General features: G+C 33.4%; 1 protein-coding gene and 1 long non-coding RNA gene across 3 annotated transcripts in view; one reads left to right on the forward strand and one right to left on the reverse strand.

Moving 5' to 3' along the window:
- The window catches only part of LOC143229654 (solute carrier family 2, facilitated glucose transporter member 1-like), a 53,773-nt gene extending 46,645 nt beyond the window's left edge, over positions 1-7,128 (reverse strand). The window contains exon 1 of the mRNA XM_076462264.1: positions 6,847-7,128. Coding sequence (XP_076318379.1) covers positions 6,847-6,996 — 150 coding nt within the window. The 5' untranslated portion in view covers positions 6,997-7,128. The remainder of the gene's footprint in view (positions 1-6,846) is intronic.
- The window catches only part of LOC143229655 (uncharacterized), a 73,591-nt gene extending 48,474 nt beyond the window's left edge, over positions 1-25,117 (forward strand). The window contains exon 4 of one of the 2 annotated variants that reach the window (XR_013015981.1): positions 24,223-25,117. This is a non-coding gene — a long non-coding RNA (uncharacterized LOC143229655). Of the gene's footprint in view, positions 1-478; positions 1,075-24,222 lie in introns of those variants that run through there. The other variant, XR_013015982.1, reaches the window with a different exon arrangement.
- Positions 25,118-25,649: the final 532 nt, after the last annotated feature.

Below are 25,649 nucleotides of genomic sequence, written 5' to 3' on the forward strand. Positions count from 1 at the left end.
TGAAATTAACCTGTCTTTTTTAGTTGTGGCTCCTGTACGTAATCATTGTTGTTTTTAATTCTTTAAAATACTTATTGTTTGGTCTTTACAACCGTACTTTGTCTATTGATTTTTATCCAAACAAATATGACATTTTTCTTCATATATCCAAAATGAAACCATACAATAAAAGGTACTCGATGTGAGAGAAGTATCTTACATTATTTTCCGCTTCATAAAATCCTGAATTTACAGTTACTAAACAGAAATGTTATCATGAAATAGTACCTCTTAAGAAAACTGTGAGTAAATTTAAGTTGCTCCGATGTAATAAAAGTGTTTGCTGTATAATGAAATGTCAACAAGTTAATCCGCACAAGGAAAGAAATACTTAAAATTAATTTTGCTATGCTAAACGCCTATGTATTAAAACAGAGATCTCACAAAAAATTAAAACGTGTTTGTTAACAACCATATATGTTCATTAATCTTCTTTCAGAGAAGCTCTAGCTGACCCCCAGTAGAAACCAGCTGATGACGAGAAACAGACATGATTGTGTATCACATTTCAGCGAAAGATTTTCATGTACTTCAACTGGGGTTTAAGTACGTTTTGCAGTTTACTTGGGTTCAGTCGTTTAAACTTAGTACGAGTAGTAATGCAGTCAGGAAAGATGGATTATGATCCAGAATGGGATTATATCCATCGTAAAATTTATATCACTCAGTGGGTAGTAACGACGTGAATCGATATTTTGACATAAAATATATTACAGTATTTTACCATTCAGTGTTACATTAGTGAATAACACTAGGTTAAAGGAGCTCTAAGTACAGGAACATAGAATTATTTTAAAAAATAATGATAGCCAATCACAAGTAACTAAAATATAACCAAATATTATCCCACTGTTTCTACTATACCTCAGGTGTATTTTATAGCTGGCATGTATGGCTTCAAATGCTTTCTCAGTAAAACGTTTGCCACATAAAAAAAAAAAATTATGTTATAAGAATCAACATAATGTTTTTAGATAATAAACAAGTATCTGAGTATATCAGTTATGTAAAGACATTTTTGGAATTTTTTAAAACTTCATTGGAGAGACTTTAACCTTTATATTAGTCTGAAACTATATCTTTATTATACGAAAGTTTACTTCAGATCATTAGTTCAAAGAGTAGCATGATCAGTTATATTTCTAGATCGTTGTTGCTCACTTGGGAGTTGACATCTTCCGAAAACAAGAATATTTTCTGTGTAAAACAAATAAGTTACTGATGAATCCTTGAAGCTTCATCAAAGACTTTTACATTGAATGATTACATTGATTATAAATTTTCTATTTTTCTGTCTCCTATAAAGATATAGTGAAGTTTATTGCATTTACAAACCCGAATTTAGACATTTAACTGAAAGTTTTCTACCGTGTCTAGATTCACAAAGACTAAACATTTAGTTCTAACTGCGAAGCAAGTCACGCGGTAGGGCTATTATGATTGTAGTGAAACCAAATTACAAGCAAATCAATCTTTGGCAAACAGTTCGTTTTATCAAAATCAAGCTGGAAGAAAATAATTTGGTGTCAAAAATCCACATTATTACAACCAGCAATAGTTAAAGGTTCTTGTGAAAACAAATGGGTGGATTCTTTGTACTCAGTTTTAGAATTTCTTGTAGAAACCAGTAGTTATCTCCCATTATTCCTGTGTTTAACCAGTTCTGGTACCGATTTCCCATTACAGAAATATTCCTGTAAAAACTTTCCCTATATTCATCACTAACAACTCTCATATTGGCAAGAAAATAGTCCAGGTGAGACTGAAAAAAAATTACATTTTCAGAGACATTCTTCTTCCCATGATTTTGTAACCTTGAAGCAACTTTATGATCAGCCAGTTCTTCATCAAACTGGATCCTTCAAAACTTCCCGAATTTGTGATTTATCAAATGTTTCTTTCGATTTAGTATCACAAATTTGGAGAAACATAACATTCAGATTGTTTAATCTGGATTCTTCTTTATTAGATTATGTAACCTTCAGATTATTTAATTTGGATTATTCTTTATTAGATTATATAACCTTTATTATATAAGCTTCAGATTCTTTAATCTGGATTCTTCTTTATTTAAAGCCTTTTCAAAGTTTTTCGTCAGACTAAGCTCCATATGTCGAGAAGGAAGAAACACTTTATCACGACTAATGACCAGTACATTTATGCAACACATTTCGCCTGATAATTTCACTTATGGTTTGCTTATTAAGTAAACATTATTTTATTACAATTTACAGCTTTTACATTAAGGAAGATTATTTTTTATTACAGGTACGAAGTTTTGATCAATGGTGTGATTATTTTCAAGTACAAAAGTTCTAAAACATAAATTTCCTTACTGTAAAATCTGTAACTTGTATTAAATAAGGACATTTCACTGTTTGAAAAATGCACGTGATAGTTTATTATAATTTTTATTGGCTATAATGTCAGTATTGTATGTACGTTAAGTATAGTAAATGACAAAATTATATTAAAAACCCCTACAACTATATAATTTATATCTTTAAAGCTATATGCGATACTCCGAAATCAAATACATATTATTTAATCTCCTTATATTTTATAAAGCTTAGATATTTTTTTTTCTGAGATGGAATATTAGCTAACTGGTGTTCTTTGAAATGAAAGTAGTTGGTTTGGGTTTCGAAAACAAATTACGATATAAAATATATCCAGACATATAATTATTGATGTTATTGTATTCAAATAATAAGAACATTAGTAAATGTAAAATTATGTAGAGATTACTGTGCCATAAATAATGCAAACTAGAATATAGGGATAATGTAGCTATATAAAGATTATCCCTTTCAACATGAAAATCTAATTTTTATTATAAAATATACAAATACAATTGAATGACCTCGTAGCGAAAGTCTGTAATAATCAGAATATGTTTCATTTCAATTAGTTTTTCTTCTCGTAGTCGTAGGCTCTTAGTTTGTTTGTTTGTTTTTAATTTCGCACCAAGCTACTCGAGGGCTATCTGTGCTAGCCGTCCCTAATTTAGTATTGTAAGACTAGAGGGAAGGCAGCTAGTCATAACTACCCACCGCCAACTCTTGGGCTACTCTTTTACCAACGAATAGTGGGATTGACCGTTACATTATAACGCCCCCACGGTTGAAAGGGCAAAAATCTTTGGCGCGACGGGGATGCGAAGTCGTGACCCTCAGATTACGAGTCGCACGCCTTGACACACTTGGCCGGTCTCTTAGTTATACTGCATTGATACCAATTCTGACATAACCGTGATATTATGACAAATTTCATACCAACATTCAGGAATGTATAACTTCCAACTGAAGTAATATTAAAGTTAAGTATGCATTTTACACTGTAACAACATTAAAGTGTAGTATTTAAGACTCATGTAGGGACGATCTATGTATCATTCATATATTGTTGTTTGTATTCTTTTTGTCACTACCACACCTACATCATTTTACACTTACAAAATGCTTTCTATTACTTGTTTGGTAATGTTGTGTTTTTTCCTGTGAGTAAAATTTAGTGTTTTCTATGAATATGTCATAAAGTTTAATATTATGTGTACTGATGTTTTATACGCTTTCACTTCGTGTATGATATAAGGATTGGCTCCCTAAAGACAACAATTGTACAGTGTACAAAGCGTTGAACATTCTACATGTTACAGTCATCTAAAGCTCACCTATTATTGGCTGATGATTCTTGCTTCACCTTACTCTTAAGTTCTTTAAAGTAACACCAGGTTTCTATAAAATAAAGTTATTTCAATAGGTTACACTAGAATTATAATTGTTTTTAATTGTTATTACTTATTACTACTAAGCAATGACATCTACACTGCTCAGAAACTCATAAAGTGGACTTATGTTTAAACTAACTTTAGTGATAAAGTAGATGTAGAATTATTTCAACTGAAACATGAAGTATAAAAATGAAAAATGTGATGGATTTTCTGATTTGGTATCTTAGCGTTGTTTATAGGCTTGTTGGGTATAGAAACAAATTAAAGAGAGTGGCAATCATCTTTAAATGTAAAACTGCCTACTGAGTACTTTGGACATTTATATGTGTAGGGTCTATCGCCTCTATAATATTTCAGTCTTCTTTGTACATTGCTTCTATGACAATAACGGATATGGAGATTACAGAACAGTGACTGGTGTACCGATCCTGAGAGCACAATCTGAAGTACATGAGTTACACTGCACAACTTAGCCATGTAGTGGCTACACTGCTAAAGTATCACGTAAACTTCCAATATTGTTTCTAGTTTCACCTTCAATAAAACTTTCGAAACATTTTTACTTTTCCATGTTTTTTTTTCCTTCTATAATTCTTTATCAATGTTACAACTCTATTTAACATTCGATTAATTTAGGATTAGATTCTTAGAACTCTTCACATAAAACGCCCCAAAGCTAGTACAGCGGTAAGTCTACGGATTTACAACCCTAAAATCAGGGGCTCGATTCACCTTGATGGGGTCAGCAAAGAGCCCAATAGGGCTTTGCTAAAACAAAACGCTGTTCACGAATTCCCCAAGTTTCGACGTGTTGCTCTCTTTTTCTTATGTTTATCGGAAGGCTAGCTGTAACATATCACAAGCTAATTATAAAATTAACCTACATCCATATTAAGCGAATTAGTTATATATATGTAAAAACTGCTCTTTTGGGTTGAGAAAAAATACTTTGCGTAGAGGAGTGAGCAACGTTTCGACCTTCTTCGACGCTGTTCGTTCCTCCACGTAAAATATTTTCTCAACCCAAACGAGCCGTTTTTACATATATATTTCCCTACAAGTGGGTTTTCTCGACATCACGAATTAGTTATAAATGTTTTCAACTAAAATTAGAGAACAAACTAAAGTTTAACCCTTCTAAGCGATAGTTTTAATTTACAAAAGAGTTAATTAAGATTCTTAATTGGCTAATTTATTCATTGCACGCACAAGAAAAATAATTAAAACTTAATTGTTTCGGCAGTAACAATTTTGGAGAATAGTATTTTTATTTTCGGCCATATATTTAAGCGCTTTATTTAAAATGAAGTTAACGTATTGTAGGAGCAGTGCGTCATATCAACTACAAAATACGTGGAATACATTTGGTTTCATGGTAATTTGTTTTAGAGGCTTTATTAAACAATTTTGGATAAAAACAAGTTCGAACTATAGCTGTGAAGTTCAACAGAAATGAAAACCCACAATTCCTAATTTCTGGTAACATTTAAGAATAATATAAATTACTATATTCACTGATAGGTTACAGTGCTAAAAGCTCGCTTTTAATCCCCTTCGTAGTATGACGAGCTAACACTTTGGCTAGCCTTGTTTTAAATAGACTACGCAACTGGCCTAACAGCACAATCATTTTGTTTGACAATACAACGTGATATTCCTTTCTAAACGTCTTATCTTAATCAAATTTTGTAGTCGATTTTAAAAGCTACATATATAAAACATTTTGCGTCAATGAAGATATGCAGAGCAATCAATACAATTGTTAAGTTTCATTACATAATTACAAGTCGAAAACTTTGATTAAAGATTGCACTAAATGCAGAACTTAACACAACTTTTACTTATAGTGGTGCCACCTAGTGTAATGATTTCGCACTATTCACATATTGACTTGTTTTATGATATCGAACCCGCTATTGGCTCAGCGATAAGTTTAAAGACCTATAACGCTATTATTTGATTTAGGTATCCGTGGTGGGCACTTCAAAGACAGTCCATTGTGTAGAGTTGTGCTTATTAACTAAGAAACAAAACTTACGACATTAAATGCAGGAATATAATAATGTTATACCTCAATTTTCTTGATTGCAAGATCCTCGTCGCGCCAAACATGCTCGCCCTTACAGCCGTGGGGGCGTTATAATGTGATGGTCGATCCCACTATTCGTTGGTAAAAAAATAGCCCAAAAGTTAGCGGTGGGTGGTGATGACTAGCTGCCTTCCCTCTAGTCTTACACTGCTAAATTAGGGACGGCTAGCACAGATAGCCCTCGAGTAGCTTTGCGCGAAATTAAAAGCAACAAACACACAATTATTGAAATATAGAAGATGATAGTAATCTACTAAGCTTTATTTGGTCACTTTATATTGTGGTGTTTGGCCATAATCTGATGCTTTTATCCACTATTATCTGCGTTGTAACCTTCTATTGTGCCTTCTTATTACCCTTTGCTATCTTAAATAACATTTTTTTTCTGTTCAGTTACTGGTTTTTTCTTCGCTTGAGAGGTTACATAACAAATTTCTAAGTTTGTCTTTTGTTCTAAGCCTGAGGTAAAAGCTAACTCTTCAAACATAAGATTATTTCACGGTAGTGTATTTGTTTAGTCTTCTACCTGAAACGACTACGACACCTTACATCAGTCTTATCTTACCATCCTCTTCTAAATCCTCAAGTCTTTACCAACATTTTTATTCGCTCTCTGTTGACTCAACAACTCCTCTGTAAGCCTTTGTTGCTGCTTTTTGTTCTCGTTTACCTCCAGAGGGAGCTCAGTGCATTACATTGAGAGAACAAGAAATATTACTAATTATGTCAATATACTTGTCGTTTTACGCTCTGGAGTTAAATAATTGCGTAATAGTGATCTTACGATTGGATACTTTCTGTTTTGAACTAAAAAATCGAATCTAAAAAAATCTACCAACCTTTAGGACCGCTACAAGCTCATCTACTCTATTTGTTACCTCCTCAAATATTCGTTACTCAAAAGATTACAAAAGTTAAATATATTTAAAACTTTTGAATTGACTACAATAAATAAAATGTCAAAAATACTGAAGTCATAGATTACCGTTTGTTGTTGATGCTTAGCGAAATGTGTTATAGGAGCAATCATATCTGTAGTGGAGCTCAAGGACTCTACTGACGATGGACTTTTGGATCGTTCTTTGTCAGGAACATTAAGAGATTCTGTTTCATTCAGCCGGAAGTGGTCGTACATCTTGGTTGTTTAAGGAGACGCAGCTTTTTGTTGAAGTTTTCTAGATATTTCTCTTGCCTGTATAGACACCTGGTGGCTCGTTGAACTATGTACTATACACCAGACACGACTTTTGAGCTTTGAATTACTGGGTTTGTGATGCAATACACTCACCTACCGGTCTAAGGACGGTTCCACTAACGCATGCGCATTCAAGATAATTCGCATGCCCAAAATATCTTGGTGTTTCCCAATAGTGCCTCAGACTATATATTGAAAACATAGTGTAAAAAGATTACGCAAAGCAAAGACAAGAATGACTTCAGAAAACTCACAAGAAATTATATAAAAAACAATACTAATACTTAGTAATGTAAGACATTGTGAAATCTTCAGAGTGACGTTTTGCGGCCCAACCTTTCTTTGCAGAAAAATAACAGTCGAAGCTCAGGAATGGAAGCCAAATAACTTAACAGACGTTGACTCATTAGTTCGTCTGGAAAAGAAGAGATGTAAAAATAGTACCACTTTCTGAGCGCCAAGTTTTTGCCGACTTGGCATGATTTTTATAAATGTCAAAAGTCCGTAATGCTTTTTCTGTATATAACATGAATACTTTAACGTGGGCGCGGCTATTCTTAACCTGTATCGTATGGCCTCTTATATTTTGTATATTTAGGCCACAACTATAAACGAAGTTAGCTACGCTTGTTTTGTTTCGTATGAGTAATAGTTTATACTATTAGAAATAACTCACCAAGGATTTTTACTTTATTCCCCGTGCTCAATAAACCTTAGGTTTGATGAAAAAGAAAATATATTTATATTATTTCACGCGTGTGTTCCACTCACTTTGTTTGTTTTTGAATTTCGTGCAAAGCTACACGAGCGCTATCTGTCCCTAATTTAGCAGTATCAGACTAGATGTATGGCAGTTAGTCATCACCACCCACCGTTAACTCTTGGACTACTCTTTTACCAATGAATATTGGGATTAACCGTCACATTATAGCGCCCCTACAGATGAAAGGGCGAGTATGTTGGGTGTGACTGGGATTCAAACCCGCGACTTTCAGATTAGGACTCGAGTGACTTAACCACTTGGTCATGCCGGGTGTCGACCCCGTCAACCAACTAGTGTCTTGGAACTCATCCAAAGTACTTTCAATAAATTAACTGAAAATGTTAGGTATATACGGCAAGCCTAAAGATAGTTTTTATTTTATTCTAATGTTAACATATATTACCAACGAGATTTTTTTCTTTTAATCAAGTTTTTATTTTCACGGAAATATGCGAAGAATCAATCTAAATAGTAACCTGTAATATTTGTATCAATGAGCTAAAACTTGAACACAATGAGATTTATCTAATATTTGACATTCATTAGCAGTATATTTACTTCTGCTTGAACGGTGAAAAAACACAATAATTACAAAAAAACAAATTCGTATGCTGAATGAACATATGTAAATTCATCGTGTTGAAAGCATTTTCCTTCGTGTGACACTTGTAATTCAAAATTTGAATATTCGAAGACGAATATGTAAAGAAAAATGAATGAGAATGTAATGTATATTGTATCAAATACTGTAGCATATTAACATTTAGATTACCAGAACACTTTCACACACTTTTTTATAGACATATATCTATCACAATCGATTTTAATAATAAACATGCAGATTCGGATCGATCTATTTGATCTAACCTGTCTTAACTCTGTCTCTTAATTATATATACTATGGTCTTTTTAGGACTTTCGTACGGTGCGAAAAAAAACACCAAAATTTTTATAAAAATATTTTGCGAAGTTATCAAATTGTATCTAGGTAAAAATAACTTAAATGTTTTGAATGAATGAAGATTCAAATACACTGGTTCAAGCCCGGCATGGTCAGGTAGTTAAGGCGCTCGACTCGTAATCTTCGGGTCGAGGGGTCGAATCCCTGTTGTACCAAACTTGCTCGCCCTTTCAACTGTGGGGGCGTTATAACGTTACGGTTAATCCCATTATTTGTTGGTGAAAGAGTGGATGGTCATGACTAGCTGCCTTCCCTCTCGTCGTACACTGCAAAATTAGGGACAGCTTACGCAGATAGTCCTTGTGTAGCTTTGCGCAAAATTAAAAAAACAAACAATAAGTAATTTATAACATTCTCTCTCTGTGATGTCCACATGCAGAGTTCTAAGAGAATATTTCAAATTATATTTTTAGAGTATTTGTAAGAATATTTAAAGTATTTTAGAAACATTTCAGAGTTGCTTTATTTACTAGAAAAGTTATGAAAGACAACTTTAATTTAGACAGATATTTTTGACATAATAACTCCTAATAATATGTGAACTTCAGTGAAGATGCCTTTATTCATTTATGTTTAGTTTCAAAATTCATAATGTTATCAATATATCTAAACTTGATTAAATCACGAAACACCACTGAAGAAAATCATTTTCTGTTAAGCATGATGACTTCGAGGGTTGCAAGTAAATAATAATAATAATATATTTTTAGTCGGATAAAAGAAATGAATCGAACGAATGGTTATATCTGTTAGTGTTTAATAACATGTTTTAAGTTAATTAATGATGATAGGAAGTATCTTCCTCTATGATCTAACACCTACAGGTGCGGCACGGTCAGTTGGTTAAGACCTTCAACTCGTAATCTGAGAGTGGCGGGTTCGAATCCCCGTCGCACTAAATGTGCTTGTCTTTCAGCCGTGAGGGCTTTATAATATGACGGCCAATCCCGCTATTCTTTGATAAAAGAGTAGTTCAAGAATTAGCAATGGGTGGTGATGACTAGCTATTTTCTCTTTAGTCTTACACTGCTAAATTACGGACAGCTAACGCAAATAGCCCTCGTGTATATTTGTGCGAAATTCAAACCAATCACCATATGTAGTAAAGGTAATTTTTATCATAGGTATGGTAGATATTTTTTTATAATTTACTAACATATTCATACGAATAAGTTATTAAAAAATATATAACTAAAACCATTCAAGTATCGTCGAATTTTTTTTTGTTGGCAAGACTGTTACTGTTGCTAGTCTAAATATCGTTAGCTTTGATTTGAGATTTTTAAATACTCGTTGTCAGTATTGTGTGATTTTCCTGTTTAGTATTTCTTTGAATGGAAATAAATAATAGCTACCTTTTGAAATATATCACTGCACGTGGAAATTGTCCAGGTATTTAATAAGTGTAAAGTATTTTGTTACAATGTATTTATATATCTGTAGATAATTAACGTGTTTGGTAATGAACTTTCAGCTTTTACGAGAGACTGACTTAAACACTTGTGATTTATCTTTGACAGTTACAAAATTGGATGAAAATAATATTGATTTATGTCTAATAGTAGTTCTTTTATAAATGTGTTAAAAATACAAATGACTGACTAAAAATGAATGACCTAATAAATATAGTTTGCAAGTTTAATTTCCGATTGTATAGTTACGAGTTGATAATTAGCCCAATATTCATTCTAAAAGCTTTTCATGTAATAAATATTTTAAGGAATCTGACTTTACTCTAAAATCTTTAAAAATACAAAATTTCGAACAACCAAAAGTTTTAAATTATTAATTGTCTTCGTCAATTAGCATTACTTATAACTGAGTGGCAGCTGTCATAAACTGACTTCGGATGACAAGTTCGAGTTGTAAGTTTGAGGACAACCGAAGTGTTAGACTGAACACCTGTACAAAATTTACGAAGAAAAGATTTTGGAAAAAATAGAAAATGAAACAGAGGATTGAACGTAAGAGGCACATATATGAGTCAAAGTTATTTACAAATATAATTTGTTGTTTTTTTAAAATTCCTATGAAATATTTAGTAATTAGAAACCACACAACAGAAACTATAATATGATTATTCCTCTATTATGTAATACTACGTGTAAATCCTAAACATAAATCTTGTTCTGTGATTATATTAAATTCTTAAACATGAACCTTTACAATTTTTTTTGGGGGGAAGACAAATAAATTATAACAGTATGATGTAGTGAATTACAGAGATACAAACACATCTCTCAACAAGTCTTCACATCATGAAATTTCTTCCTCACTCCATGCAAGGGACATTCGAACTAACTTTTATCTCAACATTAATTTATGCATGCGAATTACATCTCAATATAGTTGTTACTTGTAAATTAGTATGGAACAAAACTGGTATCAATCAAAAACATATTTCTATTTAATATTCCTTACAGACTTTTCAAATTCAAACGTCATAAGTTAGTTTAACTTAAGCAAGGAAACGTAAGTTTCAATAAATAAACTCTTCTGGATAAGCAAGAAAGTGACATCATAAAGATTAATTCAGATGTTCGTTGGAGCCGAACAGTAAAAACCATGTAAAAGCCTCGAAATATGAGGAAATATGACCCATATTTCTATCACAATGACCATTTGTAAAAACATAAGGACATAAGGGTATATCCAACTTACTTTTATCCCTCAATATTCTTATCCTTCTTTTGTACTCAAAAAGTGTGAAAATGAACTATGTGTGTGTGAACTAAACTTGAAACCACTTTCTCGATGAAAGGTGGTATTGATAATCCTTAAAAGCTAGGAGCCATTTTGGCGTTAATTTTACTAAACTAAACAGAGCCTAGTCATACATGAAAAGCTAGGAGCAATCGTTAATTTTGGCTTTTCCAGTTTTAATTTTACTGAACTAAACAGAGTCTAGTCATACATGTCAGTTCTTTAAGAAGGTTGAGAAAAACATGCAAAATTTACAGTTTCGCTTTTTTTTTACCTGATTGTCTAAATTAAAAACAAATGTTAAAACTCACAAGTATAACCTTTTTTCCAGTTGCTAGAATATCGTATTTGTTTAAGATGAACAATTGGTAGTATCATATTAAACTACTACTAGACTGCCATATTTTTTATGCCTTAAATTTATCTGAAACACATATAATGAAACTAATGTTTTACACATTTACAGTTCATCTCTATAATGTTTAATTTTTTGTTTTGTTTTTGAATTTCGCGCAAAGCTACTCGAGGGCTATCTGCGCTAGCCGTCCCCTACTTAACCTTTCACGACTTTGTCCAATCTGTCTAGAACACACTATAATTGTCTGGTAATGCCTCAACGATCTATCTACAATGACATATCACTTTTCTACGTGCTTATGTTTTAGCTTCCTGCGTTTGAATACTGAAAGTCTGAGCTGCCTTCCATTCACTATTAGTAAGTAACGTTATCATACAGTTGTACTGACACAATAATAAAAAAATAAAGATAACTAATTAAGGAATTAGCAGGTGATCATATATGAAGCTAAAATGAGGTATAGTATTTTCTGAACAGTTAGCATGTGCAAACTACGTCAAAGTAGCACACATTTTGACAATATAACACAAAATATGCACACGTCTAATAACATTTCGAATTTTAGGATTGTATTCACATATGTTTCCAAAGCATGTTAGAAATTTACTCCAATTGTTTTAATAAGTTTTAAAGTGAAAATACATAGAAGCTGCAAAAGTTACGTATAATACAAACATATTCACTTACTTGAAAATGTTCGTAAACTGTCAGAACTGCTGTAGTGTATGAAACTAATAAACAAATGTTCAACAAGTTTGTGGTAAAGTCAATCTTATCAAAATTTGGTAAGATCTTACGAAGACTTCTGAGCTCAGCGAACCTGGTACACATATTTTTAACTGTATGTCCAGAACAATCAGAAGGGTTTACTACGTGATTTGAGTAATCTGGTGTACAGGAGGCTGGAGACTTAGAGGTTGACCAAGTCATCTGCTGACATAGCCACAACAGTGCATTATACAAGGAAAATGAAATGAATGTTATTTTACAGCTCAACTCTTCCTGAGTTTGGTCGTCTGTCGTATTAAAGTAGTTTAGAAAACGTCTGAGGATTTCTCTGGCTACACTTAGACTTGTAGACCAAGGTTCTGTCCATCTTCTTGTAGATCTATTTTCAAGCTCCAAAAAAATAGGCATTTCCCCAAGGAATCCAGGAAACTGAAATATGTTTTTAAACTTCAAGTATAAATACAATCTTTATCTTAAAATTAGAATTTGGGAGGACAGGCTTACATAAAATTAATACATGAAAATCTGAAACACTTTGTTTCCATTATCCTGTATACTGCCAAACTTGATTAAACTAATAAACTTGCATTACTTTTTTACTAAATGACTTTTAAATTAAAACACCACTACATAATAAACGAATTAACATACCCATAATTCCTTTCAATGATTTCGTAGGGTACGAGGAGATAATCTCTAAGATAACAGGTAGTAATAGGCCTAGAAGGTCTGAGAACAAAACTCCTGGGGATAGAAATCAAAGACTACATATTACTAACACAAAGCCAAATTGATAATTACTTAAGATTATTTTGAATATATACATTTTATCTACAGTTAAGTTCATAACAAATAAACTGAAAATAAATTCGATCAACACACTTGATTTTCCAAAACTTTCCAGGCTAGATTCCATGTTTGTGATTAGGCGGATGGCAGGGCGACATACTTCTGGTAGAGAACATGAAGACATCTTCCACAACATTAAGCTTTTCTTTACCCGATTATAAAACTTTTTTATCGCCTTTTCAGTGACAAAATACATAGAATTAGTTTCTATTAAAGCCTCGAAATGCTTAAAAGAAGAGCCAATAATAAGATTTTGTTCGACAATTTTTTGTTTCCTATGACAGCATTCCTTCTGTCTTTTGGAATAAATATTTTTAGATGATAGCTCTGGTTGACTTTTTACACTATAAACTAAATTATATGTATCACTGGCATCTTGATATGGTTTCCCACTAAGCCACAGTTTGAATTTTTCTGTTGCCCTAAGTTTAAGACTGTTCATTTGACAAGTGAAATCAACAACGGTAGGGTTTTGACTACCATTCCATTGGTGTGAAGGAAATAATTCTCGAACAGTATCATCCCGAGTTTGTTTTTGAACACAAAGTGGAAGATCTAATCGTAATATTTTTTATTGTGGTTCCTGTTATGGAACGTGTGTTTTTTATTATAACAGTCTATAATATTTTCTTTGTTTATTAATTTTCTTTTTCTCGTCTTATAACAATCCTTAACGTTTTTCACTGAATATGACTTGTCTGATGAAGCTGTCTTGCTATCACTCACGTTGCTGTTTTGATTTGTTGTACTGTTACAAATGTATTCTGTATATCGGCCTTGACTACAGTCTTTTTAACACGAAAAACAATTTTTCTCACAGTACGTTTCATAATCTCTTATTTCATTTCCATCACGTTTCGAGCAACAGAAGCAATAGGATTTTACAAGAGAACTTTTGTCAGTGCAATTCGTTGAAACTTGATTGCTTGTCTTCCTAGGTATAGCTTCAAGTGTATTATTATCACTCAAATTTCAGAACATGTAAGATCACGTTCTCGGTTTTGAGAATATTCTAAACAGAGGAATTCTTCACTACTAACGTCTGTAATATCTGAACCATCAGTCTCACTGCCATCACTACTTATGGACGTTGTTTCAGAAGACATTTGTTTATCTACATCATAATCTCCAAAACCTTGAGAAACCATTATATCACTTTCTTCCTTCAAAGATATTTCAGAAACTTTATATGGAGATTTTGTTTCGTTTTTTCAGATTGAAGTATCAAAATTAGTTTTTTTACACAAACCTGAATCATCCATTTTTTCCCCACGATTTAACACTAAGGCTAATCTTGTCTTCAGAAAATGTGTTGTAGTACTTTAGATTGTTATTTGACTCAATTGAAACTAAAGACATAGTTGTGTAAACGTTTGGATCACCTGTGACTTCCTTACCGCTCATATTTTTTCCACTATCCACTAACTTACATTTGACGTTTTGTTTGTCAAAACCCTCTTTGATTTCGTAAATTTCTTCGCCAATGTTGCTGTCATTAAATGTCGCTTTTGTTTTCTGCCTTTTAGGATTATCCAATATATTAGCATTGCACACTTCAGTGTTTACAGTGTAAAAGTTTTTGACTATCTTATAATTTTCCCCGTGTACTTCTCAATGTTTTAAGTTCCTAAAACACGCACAGCAATATTTTGTACAGAATGATGAACTAGAATTTGAAACATCATGTTTAGTATATTGGTAAACAACCTCGTCAGAGTAACTTTCACCGAATTCATCTGGATACTGGAAGTGTTCGGAAACTTTACTCAAAGTGTTGCTTTGAAAAGTCCCTGTAGTGTCGTTCCGTACCTGAGGAGTGTCGTCTGGATTAGCCTTGTGAACTGATAGAACGAAATAAAAATTAAAAATATAGTTATTAAATAAATTGCTCTTAAAACCTTATATATCATTTAAAACTTCACTTAATTTTATAAGTAGGTTGAAACAACAAGTAAATAAACTTTAAAACAAAATTAATATCAGCTGAAAATTGTAGTTAAGCCTATTGTTAATATTTTTACTATCTTAATATAGACTTACACGCTCTTATGTGATTCACTTAAATATGGTAAGGATTACGTGCTCTTATATTACTCATTTAAATATGTTTGTAACATTATTTGTCATGTATTCAGCTTTCTTTACATCACCACTAGCTAAAAAGAAGTTTCATTACAAGGCAATTTAATTTTTCTTTACTTAACTTCTTGGTACTTAGTTTTACAATGCCTTTGTCCTGAATAATGCCATAGCCTAGGATAAAAATCTAATATTCAAAACACAATTTCAGTTCTTGTGAATTCATTTTATGTGTTGATTTATTTGTTTTGAATTTCGCGCAAAGCTACACGAGGGCTATCTGCGCTAGTCGTCCATAATTTAGCAGTGTAAGACTACAGGGAAGGCAACTAGTCATCAATACTCCGCTGTATTTTGAATAATTTACTTGGTATTTGGTACAAAGATACATTTTACAGATCCCATGATATATGGCTACCAAAATGTCGATATGTACATTTTTGGTCATTTGGGGGGCAAAAGTTAAATAAATCCATAATTTTACGACTTTCGGTCAATAAGGTAGCCTTGTTTCGACAAATTTGCATGTAATTTGATACAAAGATACTTTTTTTATAGGCAATACACATTGAAAAACAAAAATGTTAGCTTTGCCTTTTTTCAGTAATTATATGGGGTCAATATGTTATAAAAGGCATAATTTAATTTGGACAATTTAAGGAAATTTTGTATATATTTTACAGGTCCCAAACAGACATATAGAGGGTTTAGAATGTTTTTATCGTTTGAACATTATTTCTGCGATCAAAGCATAATTTGGAGTTATCGGGAGCTATTCATTTGTATCTCAACCAACTTGCATGGGATTTGATACAAAGATACATTCTTGCACATTTGAAGCAATAGGCTATTTTTATTTCTATGTGTTTGTCATGATTTTTCTTGTGTCAAAATTGTCCACGTTGGGATTGCGTGGCAGAGACACATTGCATCAAAGTTGTCCACGTTGGGATTGCGTGGCAGAGACACATTGCATCAAAGTTGTTCACGTTGGGATTGCGTGGCAGAGACACATTGCATCAAAATTGTCCATGTTGGGATTGCGTAGCAGAGACACATTGCATCAAAATTGTCCATGTTGGGATTGCGTGGCAGAGACACATTGCATCAAAATTGTCCATGTTGGGATTGCGTGGCAGAGACACATTGCACTCGTCCGGGAATGTTGGCCTCTTTAGTTATTATTCTTTTTACTTTTCCACTTAAATTACATTATAATAATATCGTAAAACAACAAAAATAAAAATACTGGTGTCAGTTAATTATCGTACTGTGATAAAGTTTGAATAAAACATAGAAATCGATTATATCGTGACTTTAATATATTTTCTCAGCGTGATGATGAAAATCTAATAACATTAAATAAATTCAGAAACAGTTTTACTTTTTTGTATTTTTATTTAAAATTTGTGGTAGGCTAAGGAGAAATAACATAATCATCTTCTGAAATTGAACGTTGTGCGAATACACAGTTGGTCTCAAAAATTTGATTAGAATACTTTTTGTTCTAACGTCCTCTCTCCAGCCATCAGAGAACTTAGGTAATTGTTGATTGTGCACGCAATTGTTAGGTATGACAAAAAAAATGATCAAACAGGAGTATCTCATGGTATAAGAAATAACGAAGAGTGAAGAAGGCGAATATAAGAGGAATGTCGAATGTAGTTTTCACACGTTAGAGTAACCAAGTTCAGAAAAGAGAAATGTGAAGAGATAAGCAACGATCCCATCGTAATAACACATGGATTATAAATTAATAATGTGTTTAACAGGAATTAGGATCTTTCTTAAGAAAGTAGTGAATAAAATAGCTATAAGTTGTAGGGTTTTGGGGATAAATGTGGTAAACAATAATATCAAGTCTAGACAACTGGATGATAATAAATTAGTTCATTTCTCCTATAGTACTGGCCCGGCATGGCCGAGGTTCAGTCACTTGAGGGCGCAACTTTCTGCTGTTTTGCCACTAGTCCTTTTAAGAGACTGGAATAAGGTAATCTTTAAAATAACTTTAATATTACATGTATTTTATTTTCCTGTACTCTCCGTTATTCCGTTTGATTGAAATGAAAAGTTTACTTAAAATCAAGAAACAAAACCTTTTATCTCTCGTTGTTCAGACCAACAGAGAAGTTCTAATATTTGAGAATAAGCTGCTTGAGAAGAGACACATGGCAGACAAAAATTAGATTTGAGCATATATTTTTTATTCTCCTTTAACTTAGAATCCAAAATGCATAAATTATGAGAAATGTGTAAAAAACAACTACAGTTTAGGTTACATAAGTAATCCTCCCCTTTTTTTCGGCTCACTCCGTGTAGAGTAACTCGATTCTAAGTTGTTTTTATATTTATGTTCCCCCGTGGGACAGCAGTAAACCTACGAACTTGCAATGCTAAAATCCATGGTTCAATTCTCAGAGTACACAGTAGAGAGCTACATGAGGCTTAGCTATAACACACACACACACTCATACTTTTGTATTTATTTTAATAATTTATGAAATTTTATTTAATTCGAACAACTCCTGAACTACAACGTATATATATTTTAAAACTATATCTCCTAAATTAACTAGAACAGTAAACTGAGACTTAACAAAATATGCTTCAGAGTATTTCGCAAAATTTGTGCTTATATTCATGCTAATACGTCCTACAATTTCACTATGTTTTTCCTTTATTTATTTTTATTTGCGTTTATCCATAAAAACTGTGATTCCTGGCATTTTTACATCCTTTTTAATAATTTAGGTTTAATATTTATTTCTAAACCTCTAACCACGTGAGTGCAGTGCCAGTTTTATAGCAGCGTATCTCAGATCAGCCAACGTATAATACAGAAGTCCATGTCACCAAGTATTTACATGTTCAATCTTATAACTATGCATCTCGACAATAGCCTTTCAGTGTAGTTTTTCCTGAAAAACGTTTCTTCGTAAGACTGTCATGCGAGAAACGTACCACTGTTCCGTGCTTGCTTTCTATCAACCATTTAATACAAGAGAAGTACAGTTTCTCAGTATCCGTCTCATCATACAGAAATGTATTGGTGCTGTGTCTGGAGACCGATGAGTATGTATCCGTATGGAATAACATAAATACCTGTTTCATTCAACGTTAAAAATATGTCATGAAAGCAAACTATGTACACGTCGCTTGTATCACTTTTACAAACGCAGCTTCTTGATTATGTAAAACATTGTTGTCTTGTAAACGTTGACTGCTTTTGCCACTAATATTTGTATTTGTGCATTATCACTTACAGCCATGGAATAACCATTAAGCTTAGGGTACCAAGGGAAGGGAAACACCACACAGATTTTCCCTCAGCTGTCATACCCTTAACTCTTTCAATGCCACACTCAACTTTAGTCGATTTTTTTTGTAATTGTCCTTATTTGCCGTGTTCGACTTTACTCTGCATTATTAAAAAAACGTTTTCTTTGGCTCGTGAGTGACTGAAGTTTCGAGAAACTACTAACCATATATCTGAAGTAAACAGTCATTGATTTGCGAAATATTACTGTAAAGAACAGTACAAAATGTTGATAAAGTTCCAGGTAAAAGATGATCGTGTGTTATGATGTCTGACCTTGAAAACAAAATATTTTTCTCAATCATCCCTTCTATCGTGGCTATTTATAAGAAATTATCGGCAGTGGAACTGTTTTGTTTTACCTTTTACTGCTTTATTCAGTCACATCTACAGAAAAATAAGAGTATAATACCATAGAAACACAAGTCAAACGAAATGGTGACAGATGTGTACAGAGACGTGACTAGTCTTTTTTTCGGCTTCTGTTTTCCTACGTTATATTTGTGTTATTATCTCGTATGTTTTAGTTTTATTTGCGTTAGTATTGCATAAATTAAGTGTGTTTTGTAATATGTTTATAAGTGTGTTTCTCACTGAAGCTTTTTTGAGCCATAATTTTTTTCTTCAAACTTGCTGTAAAAAAACAACAAAAACTCCTTTCTGAGTACATGTTTTAAAATTTATCATACCAAGAAAAAATTTAGAAAGGAATGCCACCGTTCATAGATTACATGTAACCTATAAGAGTATTTGGGCATGCATGTATTCCCTTGTGATTATATAATAATATAAACAGATTTGAAGCTGAGATTTACTTTGGGGATAACTACAAGGGTGCCTGGTCTTAATCTGATTTAATACCAGGCACCCTTGTTTTTATTCCCGTTCATAAATAGCCAACAAGATTTTGTCAAATATGCCATTTTTAGACCTCAAACTGCAGATCACAGTTATATTCTCTTTACTTCTTTCTTGATCCTATCCTGACGTCATAATGCCCCGACCCTGCCCGGCCCTCTGGTGAAATTTTTAATGAGACGAACGAACAATCCGAGACAGAAACACAGAGACAACGACAACAAATTTTTAGGTGTTGCGACTATGAATTCAGATCAATATGTATCCTTTTACATTTCTGAAAAGCTGGGAAAACAATTAACTGTTCGGAGCAGTCCAAAGGCGAACTACGTAAGACTTCGACGTGCATGACAACATGATTCTTAACGTTGTTATGTACACACTATACTACTAGTACTAGTACAGTACTATGACATCGTGGTCATACAAAGAAACTGTAAAGAACCGACAAATCAACAAAATCAATTTAGGATTGTCTGAAAATGTGCATGAATTGAACTAAGTTCATGTGAGCAAGGTTAGTACTGACTACTAGGCTTAACGTTAGTGGCCTTGGTTGCAATGTATTGGTATTAGGCCTAACGTTAGTGTTGTTATCTGAGAATTGAGTGAGAATAACGTTAGGCCTAAATACTGTAACTACTTTAGTGTAAGTACACTGGGAACGCCACTGTAGTCTGAAATAATGAAGTGGACTATTCCCAATTTAAGGCCGTCGTTTTGAATTTATCTTCGCATCCAGGCATGCAGATAAAGTTTCAGACATATGCCTATTTTGTCTGTGTAGCCCATTCACTAAGTTTGGTAGAACGAAGTGCTGTTAACTGCTGTCAAGTGGCAGTTTGTTGGCTCATCTCAAGTCCCTAGGTCTAAACAGAGCTCAAAGTTCAGATTACAATTCGTTTTTCAGATGTTTGATTAAGATTAGGGTATTCTAGCCTAGGCTTAACCCAGTATTTAGTAGTTCAATGTGCAGTACAGTTTAAAATTTATTATATGTTATGCATATGTACCAGTACAGAATGATCACTGTGTATATAGGCTACTGCAGTGTGTGTTGTTGATCACAAATTGTTTTGGAACACTTTCTGGCTCACAATGGATTTGCATATCACCACTGACATTGCTTCTTGCATACGGCTACCATAGCAATAACCTTAATGAAACTTTTGCAATGGCTGAAAAGTAATTCTCAGATGGTTTTCAACCAATTAGATTGCAGCAAATCAATAAAGGTATTTATGAATTCATGTTCATGTGCTGATGGAACTAAGTCCTAGGATAACTTTCTAACAATCTTTGTCTAAATGTAAGACCTAAAGATTAGTATGTTTAGCTGTCTTACCAAAGGTTTTCTTTATGAATTTCAGTGCTTTTCTAATCATTATAACTATATATGATCCATATTCTTTTGTGTTTTTTATTTTATTTTTGTTTCTGTGTTTTTTCAGACTGCTAGATGAAACGAGTTCAGTTAAGTGGTGCACAAAAGAGAAAACTAGTAAATAATAACCAACAAAAGGATTTGGATTTAGTGGCCAAGGATAGAAAGCTGACTAATTTTTTTCACTCAATTTACACAACATGATTTTCGAAATCAAAACCCATCTCCGCCATCAGAAGTCACTTGTACTGCATTAGACTCTAACAAGATTGAAGTTGAACCAAGCTTCACACTTACAAATACCACTTTGTCCACTTCAAGGTATGAACATCATGATGACGTTGAGGTGTCACAGGCTGGCGCAACTGGCACAAGTCTCACAACTGATCTCACTTTGTCTGTAAATTTTCCTGATATCTCTTGTGTTAATGCTGATGCAAGTTGTTTTACAAGACAGTCTGAAGTTGAAATAATTGCTGAAAATGAATATCTACTGGACTATGATAAAATGCTTCAGTCTACAAAGATGAAGAAACTGAAGCAAAAGATCCAGGGTTGTGGCTCGATTTCTCTGCTGATGATGTGGCTTATTGGATTGTTTATGGACTCACTGAGAGTCAACACCACAATGGGCTGTTTGGCAAATTTTGCCGGACATTCAATAGTGGCAAGTCAAAGAAATATTGTTCGCAAAAACTTTTCTTTGGGGAAAAAGCCAATGGTGAGCAATACAAGCGAGAGTGTTTATTGTATTCCCCATCAACAGGGTCAGTTTACTGCTTTGCTTATAAACTTTTTACCCCTAAATTTTCCTCGCGTTTTGTTGGAAGAGAAGGATTTAGTGACTGGTGAAATACTATTGTATTTAATCATCATGAAAGAAGCACAACTCACCGAGACTCTATGTTAACATACTTAACTCGCAGACAAGGTTTAGCCTTGCGACAAGAGTTGGAAGAACAAATTAAAGAAGAGTACATTTACTGGGAACATGTCATGGAGCGTGTAATAGCTGTTATTCGTACGTTAGCTGAATATGGCCTGGCCTTTCGAGGAACAGTTTAGTTCACTGCAAAATGGGAATTTTTTAGGGCTGCTTGAGCTCATAAGTCAGGTTGATCCATTTCTAGAAGGGCACATTTCGAAATACGAAAATTCTGAAAAAGGAAATCCTTCTTACTTGTCCAAGGCCACTTGTGAAGGACTCATTGAACCAATGGCTCGGATGTTCCACGCATTCATTGTTGATGAAGTAAATTATTCTGGTTATTTTAGCTTGTCAGTTGACTTGACACAAGATCTATCACATACAGATCAGTTAAGTGTTGTACTTCAATATTTAAAAGATGTACAGCCTATTGAACGCTTTTAATCTTTCTGGAACTAAAAAGCCATACCGTTTAGGAAATGACAAATCAGGTATTACAGTACTTTCGTGAAGTTTGCAAACTTAATTTTTCAAAATGTTGAGGTCAGTCTTACGACAATACTGTTAACATGTCTGGGCATTATAAGGAGATGCAGCGAAAGATTTTAGAAGAAAATAAGTTTGCCATATATGTGCCCTGTGTAGCCCATTCACTATGTTTGGTAGAACGAAGTGCTGTTAACTGCTGTCGAGTGGCAGTTAATTTTTCTTTGCAATTCCTTTTCTCCATACACATTTTCTCCAGCCTCAACCAGCCAGTGGAAAATTCTTAAAGCTTGTCTTGAAAATGAAAGTGTGTTAAAATCCTTCTCTGATACCAGATTGGAGGCACATGCTATGGCAACAACAGCAATTTTGAAGTCTTTCTTTAAGATTTTGGAAGCTTTAGAATGTTTAGTTGAAGACCAGTCACAAAAGGGAGACACTAGAAGAGAAGCAGACAATATTACAAATAAGATGCAAGAGCTAAAATTTGTTTTTATGTTGATCATGTGGATGAGATTTTGCAAAAGTTTCACAAAGCAAGTCAAGTTCTGCAAAACGAGCATGTGAACTTAAAAACATGTGCAGATCTGTACGGGTCATTAGTGACCAGCTACGCACTTTAATGGATGACTTTGAAAGATTTGAAGCAGTTGCAAAGGAAATACTACCAGATGTTGATTACAATGCATCTCAAACTCGCAAACGGGTCAAAAAGAAGATACTCAATGATGGAGATGGACAAGAAGTAGATCTGAATGCTAGAGATAAATTTCGTATCACCACCTTCTACACAATTGTTGACAAACTAGAAACCCAGATGAGAAGAAGAGGAGAGGTGTACAAAGAAATAGCAAACAGATTTCCTTTCCTAAGTGATATGCTAAATGACGTCATTTCATCTGCTGAAACTGAAAGGTACTCTCAGTGTTCCCAAAAGCTAACTTATGCTTACCCAGAGGACTTGAACACTAATCTTTCTGCTGAGCTTCATCGGTTTCACTCATACGTGCGCCATAAGTTCAGTGCAACAAAAACTGTAAAATCCAAATTCAGTTATGCTGAACTTTATAAAATAATTTCAGATGAGAAAAGTGAGTGTGCGTTTCCAAACGTAGACATTGCATTGCATATATTTTTAACATTAATGGTCACAGATTGCACAGCTGAGCGTTCATTTTCTCAACTCAAGCACATTAAAAATCCCAACAGAACAATAATGCGACAAGACATGTTGGATGTCTTGTCTCTGCTGAATATAAAAGCACATTTGTTACGCCGAATTAGTTTTTCAGGACTTGATCAAGGACTTCACAATTAAAAAATCTAGAAGAAACCTTTTTTAATTTAAATAAATATTAAGGTATAGGTAAATAAGTTGCTTACAGGGTTTTAAGTTCAAAGTGAGAAATTGTTAACATCAAAGTGAGAATTTTTTAATATAAGGATTTTGAGTAAATTTTTCATTTTTATTAACATCAAATGAACATTTTTATCATCGAGGTGTGAATTGTTAACTCAGGGTGAAAACAAATATAGAGTAAAATTAATTTTTTTAATTATCATTAATAAAGAAGTGATTTCCCTCATCATTTCTAAACAAAAGGCCTCAGTCATTGATTGATTTTGATCTATACCTAATCTGTTAAATACATAAAATGAAAAAGGTTTTATTTAATAGAATTGTAGGGTCTGTTCTGGAAGAAAACTGAAGAAGGGTTATAAATTTTCAAACTTTTATTTCAATTTCAGCACTTATTGAGACTTAATGTCTTGTCAGTTAAGAAGTGGAGGAGCCGAGTGGGGCATCATTGTTGGGCTACCCGTAGGGCATCAGTTGCCCTTAATCCGGCCCGGATCACCTACTACAAGACGTTACACTTTGCTTACCATGGCCAGGACACGATATGACCTCTTTCTGGATAATCCGAGTCTCTAACATGATTCATATTATTGTGTTTTCCAATGTCATTAAAAACAAGAAAATTACCATTTTGGAAATTTTAAAATTCCAGTCTGAACACATCTTTATTATCTGAGTGTATGAATATTTTGTTTCGGAAAGGAATATTTCATACCATACCCAAATGTTGAAACGTAGTTCTGATACACATCTAACCACCATGAATATTTATCAGCTATGGTTACTACGTGACTTGCTGATTTGCACATTCAGTATCGTTATAATATAACGTAGCTAACCTTCATTATCAGCATACGACCTTACCATAAATGAAATGGAACAAGGTTGCCTATACCAACGTTAGGATGTATGTTATATGCATATCTATGTGTGTAATACTTAAAAGGGATTGAATTGCGGTCAATACGTGGTTTGAATGCATGAATACATCTTACTCAGTTTAGAAAGTTGCTTATTCCTTTGGCGCTCCAGTCTCCCATTTTGAAATTGGTCTTTGAATATTTTCTTATCTCTCTCAGATTTTGTATTCTGTAACAAAAGTTGGATGTTAATAGAATATATTCACAAGAAAATGTTATATTTGTCATGTCTTTTTTGTTTTTGAATTTCACACAAAGCTACTCGAGGGCTATCTGCGCTAGCCGTCCCTAATTTAGCAGTGTAAGACTAGAGGGAAGGCAGCTAGTCATCACCACCCACCGCCAACTCTTGGGCTACTCTTTTACCAACGGATAGTGGGATTGACCGTCACATTATACACCCCCCACAGCTGGGAGGGCGAGAATGTTCAGCGCGACGCGGGCGCGAACCCGCGACCGTCGGATTACGAGTCGCACGCCTTACGGGCTTGGCCATGCCAGGCCATTTGTCATGTCTAAGCAAAATTAAAAACAAATAAAACACGATAATCAGGTTTCAAACAATGTCCTTATTTGCTACGTAACATCTTTAAAATGAAAAATGTTTGGGTCTTGTGATGAAGCATTGAAAAATTATCCATAAAATTTAAAAAACTTACGTTTGGTACAGTAAGGTTGTAAAGTTATAGCGTTAGATTCTTGTAAATCAGTAAATAATTGATTATTCCTAAGGGTATGAAACATTTTTCCTTCAAGCGCTTTAATAAATTATGACAACATACGAGTTTGTTGATCAGAGTGAAGTCTAAGATTTCACTCACAAATCAATTTATTGATCTTTCCTAATCTATGTTCAAGTTATATTTGGTATGCTTTTGATCTTAAGTACAAAGCTA

The sequence above is a fragment of the Tachypleus tridentatus genome, chromosome 10, assembly GCF_004210375.1.
Source record: "Tachypleus tridentatus isolate NWPU-2018 chromosome 10, ASM421037v1, whole genome shotgun sequence".
In the NCBI taxonomy this organism is placed as follows: Eukaryota; Metazoa; Arthropoda; class Merostomata; order Xiphosura; family Limulidae; genus Tachypleus; species Tachypleus tridentatus.